The sequence below is a fragment of the Megalobrama amblycephala genome, linkage group LG13 (genome assembly GCF_018812025.1).
Source record: "Megalobrama amblycephala isolate DHTTF-2021 linkage group LG13, ASM1881202v1, whole genome shotgun sequence".
NCBI classification, from domain to species: Eukaryota; Metazoa; Chordata; class Actinopteri; order Cypriniformes; family Xenocyprididae; genus Megalobrama; species Megalobrama amblycephala.
The window spans coordinates 26,713,248-26,724,348 of NC_063056.1; the positions used below are offsets into that span (position 1 = coordinate 26,713,248).

At 39.2% G+C, this 11,101-nt stretch overlaps 1 protein-coding gene across 4 annotated transcripts in view; it reads right to left on the minus strand.

Annotated features, from left to right (window-relative positions):
• adam15 (ADAM metallopeptidase domain 15) overlaps positions 1–11,101 on the minus strand; it is a 31,363-nt gene extending 20,262 nt beyond the window's left edge. For all 4 annotated transcript variants that reach the window (XM_048154322.1, XM_048154321.1, XM_048154320.1 and 1 more), the window contains exons 1-4: positions 10,353–11,101; positions 7,809–7,903; positions 198–274; positions 46–124 (exon numbers count right to left, since the gene is read on the minus strand). In XM_048154322.1, the coding sequence (XP_048010279.1) occupies positions 46–124; positions 198–274; positions 7,809–7,903; positions 10,353–10,527 (426 nt within the window). In that variant the 5' untranslated portion in view covers positions 10,528–11,101. The remainder of the gene's footprint in view (positions 1–45; positions 125–197; positions 275–7,808; positions 7,904–10,352) is intronic.

An 11,101-nucleotide genomic window follows, 5' to 3' on the forward strand; every position in this document is an offset into this window, starting at 1 on the left:
CGCTATGAAATAAACATGCACTAGTGTATGAAGGGCTCGACTCACCACTAGGTTTTCCTTCATGGATACCCCCGTTCCATTTGGCAGATAGTAGAACACATTAGGCGGCTTTGGCAAAAGATCTCTGCAAACAAATGTTCATATATGATGATTTTATCTTCATTAGCTGCTGATTAGACTCGCAGGAAATTACTTACTGGTTTTTTTCCAGGTCCAGGATATACAAGCTGCTTCCCACTTGTAAGCCACACTGCAATCTGTCAGGGTGACCATTCTGGAGAGAATGAGAGAGAGAGAGACAGAGAGAGAGAGAGAGACAGAGAGATTTCATGTTATAATGAGATTATCTGAATAGCATATTTGTTATAGAGATACAACAAACTTATGAGCCTATTTATGCTCCAGCACAGATGAGATCATGATTATACATTATTCCATGGTCAACTGTTAGTGGTATCATAACAAAGTGGAAGCAACTGGGAACAAGAGCAACTCAGCCACGAAGTGGTAGGCCGGGGTCAGAGCATGCTGAGGCGCACAGTGCGCAGAAGTCGCCAACTTTCTGCAGAGTCAATAGCTAGAGACCTCCAAACTTCGTGTGGCCTTCAGATTAGCTCAAGAACAGTGCATAGAGAGCTTCATGGAATGGGTTTCCAAGGCCGAGCAGCTGCATCCAAGCAAGTGCAATGCAAAGCGTCAGATGCAGTGGTGTGAAGCACGCCGCCACTGGACTCAAGAGCAGTTGAGACGTGTTCTCTGGAGTGACGAATCACACTTCTCTGTCTGGCAATCCGATGGACGAGTCTGGGTTTGGCGGTTGCCAGGAGAACGGTACTTGCCTGACTGCATTGTGCCAAGTGTAAAGTTTGGTAGAGGGGGGATTATGGTGTGGAGTTGTTTTTCAGGGGTTGGGCTTGGCCCCTTAGTTCCAGTGAAAGGAACACTTAATGCTTCAGCATACCAAGACATTTTGGACAATTTCATGCTCCCAACTTTGTGGGAACAGTTTGGGGATGGCCATTCCTGTTCCAACATGACTGCGCACCAGTGCACAAAGCAAGGCCCATAAAGACATGGATGAGCGAGTTTGGTGTGGAGGAACTTGACTGGCCTGCACAGAGTCCTGACCTCAACCCGATAGAACACCTTTGGGATGAATTAGAGCGGAGACTGTGAGCCAGGCCTTCTCATCCAACATCAGTGCCTGACCGCACAAATGCGCTTCTAGAAGAATGGTCAAAAATTCTCATAAATGCACTCCTAAACCTTGTGGAAATAGTTGAAGCTGTTATAGCTGCAAAGGGTGGGCCAACTCCATATTAAACCCTACGGATTAAGCATGGGATGTCATTAAAGTTCATGTGCATGTAAAGGCAATATAGTGTATATATGTGTGTATATATATATATATATATATATGAAGAGTTTCGTTGCAAAACGAGATAACTCCGTTTTTAACATTTGTCAAAACATGTTTATTATTATGTTATCATGTTATTATTTTGTTTTATGGTGCTACTTAGCTGTATTTTTTAAGTTATGAAGGTTTAAATCAAAACAAACGAACTGCAGTTGAATTGATATTAATTGGAATGCACAACCAAAAAACAAGATTTTTGAAAAATTAAAAAAACGGAGTTATCTCGTTTTGCAACGAAACTCTTCATATATATATAGAGAGAGAGAGAGAGAGAGAGTAATAGTTAGTAAAAACTCATCATACTCAGTGTTATTATTTATTATAAATAATATTAAAATAGGTGGAAAATGGACATACAAGTAGCACATATATTCTACTATGAAAGTTATTGATCGATAATTGAATATGTTTTATGTTTAACAAAGTAAAGTCTTTTCAAGTACTCTGGATACTATCCACACAGTGGTTTGGAATCACTGCATCAGCACATGACCAGAAGAAAAAACAGATTCTCTCAAAGGATAAAATAACTTTATTTTAGAGGGTGAACTGGGCTATAAACAGATTTCCCCTCCTCCAGACTTTTTCTGTGCCTTTCTCTCATCTCACTTCCTATTCTAAGCACCTTTTCCTGCCATTCTATCACATCCCCTTGGCTCATACACACATTCAGCAGCCTGATGAAAAAGTGAAACCCCACTCAGCTTCCTGTTATACCACTGCTGCCGTTTCCTGCTTTTCTCCAATGTGCTAATAGGAACAGCTCACTTTATTGACCCCTCCTTCTCTCAGCCAATAAAAGCAGGTCTATCTGACCTCTTTCTGCACCAGCTATTCAGAACAGGTCTAACTGGCCTCTCTCTTTCCCTGCCAGTCAAAGCAAGTCAGACATCTCTCATAGCAAACTCACTTTAAAAGGAAAGGTTGCATCTGTTCTGTCTATTTTTCTGGAAGTCTGAGCTAGCCTTTTTCTATTCTGAATTTGTAGATGTGAAGAACAAAATGCGATCACACAGTAACAAGCACATACTTAATCTTAATCGTATCTGAAATTAGAGTAATAATATGAAACATTTTTGAGAAGAAAATAATAAACAAAAAAAAAAAAGGGATAATAAAAGTGGAGCCATTTTGTAAACTCTGCTGAAACCACATTTTTAGGAGACTTGCAGGCACGAGGGGGTGAAGGTCAAGTTCACGCTTGAGAGTATTTGGACGTAGCCCAATTAGGCTGAGTAAAAATACTCTTTTTGCCATACTTGCAATATTCATTTGAATGACCTAAATATAGATTTAAATCAATATTTTATTCTACGGTATTCCTGAACAAGCAGTGCACCATAGCTACTAAATTTATACAGCCCCAGCAAAAATCACATTTTATTCAAGTTTTTCCCAAATAATGGCAGGAAACTCACACGTTGTCCTTGTAACTGCATACAACTTAAGAGTGATGCCCGGTAGTCCAGATTATGAGCAAATAACTCTTATGAACTGGTTCTTTTTAATGAATCAAAATCATGCAGAGAAACCATGTAGTCCGATTTAACAAACAAATGACTCATTTGAGCCCATTTTTTATTCATCATTCAAAAAGACTCACAAACTTATCTATATATATATATATATATATATAAAGCAATTGAACTGAACTGCACTCTGTTCAGCATGTTATTTTTTAACATTTGTGGAGTTGCAGAAAAGGTTCATCAAAAGGTCTCGAGATTGACATCACAAGAGCATCACTGTCTTTCCCACATCTGCAGTCATTTACCAAGCTGCACAACACACACATACACTTTTTTTTTTTTTTTTTTTTTTTTTTTTACAGGATCAAACCTCTAGGCTATTCACAAAAACTGAAGCCCACATTCAACCATCAGATACTGTTCCAGCATTGTTCAGGTTTCCTATACATAACCATAGGCGTCAATTTGTAGGCTACATGTTTATTATTATCAGATGGTTCTGGTAAATGCCTTCACTATGAACTCCTGGGAACAGACTGCAGTTCACTGGGAATGGGTGGATCACTTGTCTCTGAACAACCATGGGCAAGTAAAACTTATGTCTGAGGCAAGGATGAAAAAGAGGGTGTTTATGTGTGTTGGCCACAAAATGAGTGGTCATTTCTATTTTTCAAATGTGTTTACATTTTTTTATGAAAAGATATAATGTATTGCAATGTACATTATGAACAGGATGAATTTAGGTTAATTGGGACATTTTTTGCCATTGAGATGACTGGGAAAAAGTGTCCCAATTTACCCTACCTTTAAAGTAAATTGTTACCGAATATTTGACTTGGAAATAAAATTTCTGTTATTATTTTTATTTACTCTCTTTTATGTCATTTCAATCTCATGTGACCTTTCGTCTTTAAATTAGATATTTAGACTGTACTAGACACTTTTCCATACAATTACAATGAATGAGAAGTGAGATTTTCAAGCTTCAAAAGAAGAAAAAAAGAAAAAAGTGGTGCATATGGCCTGTGAACTGTCTACTGAAGTCATGGTGTGAGGAACATGAAAATCTATTTTTTCTTGATATCTGCCCTAGCTCTTTCTGGCATGTTCATAAGAAAAGACTAATTTGTGAATTAATCATTCTTTTGAGTCTTTTAATACAACCAGTCTGAATGATCTGTTCTCTGATCCAGATATTCAAAGACTGAAAAATGCCATTTTAGGACCACTTTTTTGATACTGTTTTGTTGGTTTTATGTCCTTTTTGAAGCTTGAATCCATCAGTCCCCATGGAGACTAATTGCATTAAATGAGCCTTTTGTGTTCTTCAGAAGAAACAGTCACAGTAAATCATTACAGAATTTTCTCCTTTTTTTTTTTTTTTGGTGAACTATCCCTTTAACCACTCCATCCCTGAATACTCATATATGCTTCTCTTATTTCCCCTCTTTCCCTCTCTGCCTCAGCCGATCTGTTCTCTTTTTCCACTTTTTCCCTCTATTCTGTTATTGCCTTCTGTTGCGCCCTGTGTTTTTCTCCCTTTCTTTATAAGCGTCTCTTTCTGTCTGAGGTAATGTCCCTGAGCACATGCAGTATGCAGCGCAATGACCTCAGCAGCAGATGAATGCTGGGTGGGGTACTTCTACTGAGGCTAGCTGAGGGTGAAGCAAAAAAGTGAGTAAGGGAAGGGGAGAATGGGTGGAGGATGAGGATTGTGCCAGATCTCGTGGTTTGCCAGAGCCTTAACTGCTAATATAGGTATTATTATTATTAACTTCTAGAAATATTCTAATAATAAGTGTGATAATTTAATCGATTAATCCTTTATTTTTGCACAATTCCACTGACAAAATATTTATGTGTATCTTCAACTACAGTATTAGTTCTTGGTTAATGGAGTCACACATGATAAAATGAAAGATGTGTGGTTAAGTGAGTCAGATTAATTGTGAAACTGACACAAGTGTTGATGATTCGCTAAAAAGAACTGGCTCATAAGAGTCAGAATTCACTGGTCACGCTGTTTATTTTATGAGTACCAACTCATAAGATTTATTCGCGCAGGAATTGGACTTCACTTATCCCACCAGTATTTTTTATTTTTTTGGTTTACTAAAAGGTGCTATGTGTACATTTTAGTGGGATCTAGCGGTGAGAACCAACAGAACTCACCCCTCCCTTTCAGAGAAGCTACGGTGGCCGTTTGTATCTCATTATCTCAGAAAATTAGAATATTGTGAAAAGGTTCAATATTGAAGATACCTGGTGCCACACTCTAATCAGCTAATTTAACTCAAAACACCTGAAAAGGCCTTTAAATGGTCTCTCAGTCTAGTTCTGTAGGCTACACAATCATGGGGAAGACTGCTGACTTGACAGTTGTCCAAAAGACGACCACTGACACCTTGCACAAGGATGGCAAGATACAAAAGGTCATTGTAAAAGAGGCTGGCTGTTCACAGAGCTCTGTGTCCAAGCACATTAATAGAGAGGCGAAGGGAAGGAAAAGATGTGGTAGAAAAAAAGTGTACAAGCAATAGGGATAACCGCATCCTGGAGAGGATTGTGAAACAAAACCCATTGAAAAACGTGGGGGAGATTCACAAAGAGTGGACTGCAGCTGGAGTCAGTGCTTCAAGAACCACTACGCACAGACGTATGCAAGACATGGGTTTCAGCTGTCGCATTCCTTGTGTCAAGCCACTCTTGAACAACAGACAGCGTCAGAAGCGTCTCGCCTGGGCTAAACACAAAAAGAACTGGACTGCTGCTGAGTGGTCCAAAGTTATGTTCTCTGATGAAAGTAAATTTTGCATTTCCTTTGGAAATCAGGGTCCCAGAGTCTGGAGGAAGAGAGGAGAGGCACACAATCCACGTTGCTTGAGGTCCAGTGTAAAGTTTCCACAGTCAGTGATGATTTGGGGTGCCATGTCATCTGCTGGTGTTGGTCCACTGTGTTTTCTGAGGTCCAAGGTCAACGCAGCCGTATACCAGGAAGTTTTAGAGCACTTCATGCTTCCTGCTCCTGACCAACTTTATGGAGATGCAGATTTCATTTTCCAACAGGACTTGGCACCTGCACACAGTACCAAAGCTACCAGTACCTGGTTTAAGGACCATGGTATCCCTGTTCTTAATAGGCCAGCAAACTCGCCTGACCTTAACCCCATAGAAAATCTATGGGGTATTGTGAAGAGGAAGATGCGATATGCCAGACCCAACAATGCAGAAGAGCTGAAGGCCACTATCAGAGCAACCTGGGCTCTCATAACACCTGAGCAGTGCCACAGACTGATCGACTCCATGCCACGCCACATTGCTGCAGTAATTCAGGCAAAAGGAGCCCCAACTAAGTATTGAGTGCTGTACATGCTCATACTTTTCATATCCATACTTTTCAGTTGGCCAAGACTTCTAAAAATCCTTTCTTTGTATTGGTCTTAAGTAATATTCTAATTTTCTGAGATACTGAATTTGGGATTGTCAGTTATAATCATCAAAATTAAAAGAAATAAACATTTGAAATATATCAGTCTGTGTGTAATGAATGAATATAATATACAAGTTTCACTTTTTTAATGGAATTAGTGAAATAAATCAACTTTTTGATGATATTCTAATTATATGACCAGCACCTGTACTTCGTGCATATTCAACGTAGTGACGATGCAAGCTGCCTCTAAAAACATGAACGATTTAGAAGAACAACATAGTGACTAAACGCGCTCTGTAGAGCAGTTTGTCCGTTTAGGGCTGCTGTAGAAACATGGCGGCGCAAAATGGTGACTTGACATGGAGGAGGGACCTGCGGTGTATGTAGATAGAAATGGCTCATTCTAAGGTAATAAAAACATAATGGTTCATTATGTAAGGTTTTTATACACCACTGAAAACATAGTTATGTATATTATATTGCATTTCTGTCAATAGATCCTCCCAAATTTTACACATTACACCTTTAAAGAAAGGGCTGAAAGAAAGGGCTCATCTTTTTCACACTAAAAATTAGTGCAGAAAACACGTTCAGAGTCACTTTCAATTATTTTGTATCATTACATTTTTAAATGAACCTGGTTCCTAACCTTAGTAGCCACCATATTTAATTGTGTGTGAATGTAAATAAAGCTGTGTGGCATATGACTACACATATAAACTGTATTAAAATGTGCATTTAGAGATGGAATATCACGCTGTATACGTTGTTAGTTTGAAACAACACTCTTTCTAATTGCTGTACTAATATAGATGAGTTCCAGTTAGTGGGTGGTGGATGGTTTGAGGACACTGATTATAATCAACAGACTGTATTCATTGGTACACACGCACATAAAAATGCACACACACCCAAGCCATCACCCGCCTTTCCTCTCGATGGCAAAACATGCTAAAAACAGACCATCTTTGCCTCGGTTTCTGTGATTCAGCCAGGCACAGAGGGGCTGCTTTACTGTGTATGACAAAATAAATGAATCAGCTTGTAACCCAGAGAGCATTTCATATATCACACTGTTGAGAGAAGTGACAAAGAGAATGAAACAAATTATGTGAGAATGAATGAGTAATTAAAGGTTAGGAGAGGGAGGTGGGTTTGGTGTCCGTATCTGTCCTGTCCTGGAGGAAGAATGTAGGTGTGTTGACATATTCAGTTGGAAACTTCCTGACATAAAGTATGATCTGAGAGGTGAGGAACTAGAGGCAACATTATGGGGACGGACACTTCCTGTGCAGCTGAGAGCAACTGAAGTCATGTCCTGCTGAATTCCCCCACTCTTCAGTCCACACACACTCTTTTTATTACCAGTTCCAGTAAAAAGGAATGTTATCCACACAGGCAGAAATTGTGGTATGATGTTAGTCAATTTAACATGCTATTTTAGAGTGATTAATTATTTCTGTAATTAGACGGTGCCAAAACCCACCTGTAAAACATCACTCAGGCTTCTTCTAACTCCATCCACCACCGCAAATGGCCTTGTCTTCAATAGAGGCTTCAGCTCTCTTCTATGACTTGTGACTGTAGAAAGAGATAAACTTAAGTCCATAAAATTCCTATTTTTCTATGAAATGTCACCCACATGTGCAAATTTGTGTCCATTTTCCTGGTTAATTTAAATCGCTTTTCGCATCTTAAGTATTTAATAACAAAAAATTAATCCTGATATCAAATCTCAAATGAATCTCTGCCTAGAGCAGTCAGTATTTGCACATCCATCGCAAAAATTTGATGATTGACTGTTAATGTTTTATTGTTCATCAGTCGGAAAAAATGTGAAAAGTGATTCCAACCTGTTGTCGTTATTGCAGCTGTGGTGTGGACTTTACTCTTCTCACATCATTAGAATGATTATTAAAATTCATAGTTATAGGGTGCTTTCACACCTGCCTCACTTAGTTGGCTTGAATCGCACTAGAGTTTGTTGTCCACCGTGGTGTGGTTCGTCTGGGCAGGTGTGAATGCAGCAATTGCACTCGCACTTGGGTGCACACCAAAAGCGGACCAAACAAGTTGCTTTCAAACAAACTCTGGAGCGGTTCACCTGAGATGTGAAAGCAATCTGACCCAACGAACCAAACGATTCACAGTCATCACCAAACAATGTAATTGCACTTCTCCGTGCAAGAATGATGAAGCAGACGAAGCCCTGATTTCGGCTCTACCTGCATTATTACATTCGTATATGGTTTTTACACAGGTACTGCAGCGCTGGGAGATCCAGAGAGAGCGTGTTTGCCGCAGTATGAATAGTATACTACGAATGTAGTATATAATTTAACAGCGGGAATGATTCGTATAGTGTTTGCGTGTGTCTCAACAGTTAAAAATAAAGCCACAATAAGCTCATGGAGCTAACTTGTCAATCATTTTGATGAATGATGCTGAGAAAACTCTGACCAATAAGAGCTGTACTTACATGTGACTTGCATAAACACATTTTAGTATGCTTTGAAATGTTGCCTTTTGAAAGTGAACCAAACCAAGAAGAACATGCAACACTGTAACAAATTTAGTCCCTGTTTCAGAACAAAACAAATAATCCATAGATGTGAAAACACCCATATTATATATATATATGAAATTACAGCTTAGATGTTACTGATAATTTCAAAAGTCTGATTCAAAGTTGTTTACTGAAAATGAGTCAAAATGACAGGTTTAATTTGTTAAACTGAGAAAAGTATGGTTTTTGTCAATGTAACCCAAATACTTGGGTAATCACTGGTTATTCATTTGGCAAACAGTGCCAAAAAAAAAAAAAAAAAGGACAGAAAGTTGTTTTTCTCATTCCATCTGTTTTTCAGTGGTGTAACAATCCACTATTATTTTATGGAATTCATTATCTATCATTCAAATATATCATTTACAAAGATTTAAAGTTAATTTTTTGTTTTTTTTGGTAATAATGCATGACCATTAGAATGTTTTTCCTCAAATGTACTTATATGCAGAGAATGAACACACTGTGAGTGAGTAATAACCACTTTAAATGCTAGCTGTGTTGTGAGGGCAGCTGTTGTTTAATCTATGACTGACAGCTGTGCTGGAACATGCATGTACAGCACTGGTTTGCGGGGCCTCTAAACTGCATCAGAAGCATACGGTCAATCTGCCTCAAAGAACTACAAGCCAAAAATAACAAAACTTGCTGAGACAACATAGTTCTAGGACTCTCAACAAACTGTTCAAATTATTTGGAAACAAGTCCGAATTGGAAATCATGAAGGGAATGAGCGAGTATTTTGGATGTGAATGGCTTTTATAAAATGAGCTTCCTCTCCAGCAGCTCAGATTGAAGAACAATTATTTTCAAGAATAAACAGTCCTATAGTTTGAGCAGTTTACAAACATTGAGCGTTTGATTAGGTGGGTAAATGACAGTCTGCTGAGCTGACTCTTAAAAAACAGAGCCTGTGACTTATCTAGACTAACAAAAATAGCTGAGCTTGTCTGCTGTGTTTTTCTAAACAGACTGCGATGGGTCAAATACTAGAGCATAGCACTAACAACACCAAATTCATGCACTTGATTCCCATTCAATGTAATGCATAAAATGTAAAATCACTTTGTGTAAAAGTATCTGTACTAAATGCATAAATGTAACTCTTTTTTTCATAGTGAATAGGCTAAACTGGAAGACGCTAGAGTATACTAAAGTTAGTGTGAAGAACATCTAATAACTTAAAGATCCTTTTGTGTATATTGATATGATCAATTATAGGCCTAAAATTAAACTAACATAAAAAATCAAATCTGCATCACCATTTGAAATAGTGATTTTTGCCATGACCTTCGATATAGTGACATGTAAATAACTGGACTGATTGTAATGACACTCTCTGTTGTACAACATAAAACAGAGCGCAATCTGTGCATCACAAAAAGCTGTAAATGTACAACTGCTTTGACGCAATATTTGATGCAACAAACTGATTCAATACAATATTTATAGCGGAGAATTTCATACCGTTGTGAGAGGAGTGAGCTATTCGCGCGTCCTGCTGCAGTGTGAAACTGCTGTGATCCCTGTTTAGGGTCAGAGTGAGGGACCCCCTGAACATCATGAGCGGGGTGCCTTCACACAGAAGAAGAGTGACGAGAGTTCGCCAAAAACATCTAAACAACTGATGATGGTGCTTCATGGTCCAGTGACGCACTGATTTGTCTCTTTGAATTCAAGAGGAGTAGCGGATCGGCACAGTTCTTAAAAACAGCAAGCTAATCACGTTAGGATGGCCAGCAGCCAGAGGATCCGTCACACGTGAACGCGCACCTGGCCATTCACCTGCTGAACGCCGAACTGCAGTCCCTTCTGAACGCGTGTTCCCGGCCCAGTGTGGGTTCTGTCAGGGGCAACCGACATCCTTCTGAAAACATCAGTTCTGTCCCAGCAACAGTAATGGCTTCTCTATTTCGCTAGTTTCGTTTTGAGACCAGAATCGGCTGTGATGATAACCTTGTAGAATAAGCTTTCTCTATGAGACGGATCGCATAGTGCGCAGTCCGTCCGCTCGCCCGTGTTGAACTGAGGCAGTATAATCGCATTTCTCAGTGTGACCAACCAGATAGGATTTCCTCTTTCGCCTTAACTCTTTGCTGTCCGGCCGGGTTCACATCCTTGCCAGGGTGATTATACGCATAGGTTCTTCAACAGCTGGAATAATGAAAGATCCCACTAAAGGGCGTCGGCAGCCTACTGTTAACCATAGCGGCTAA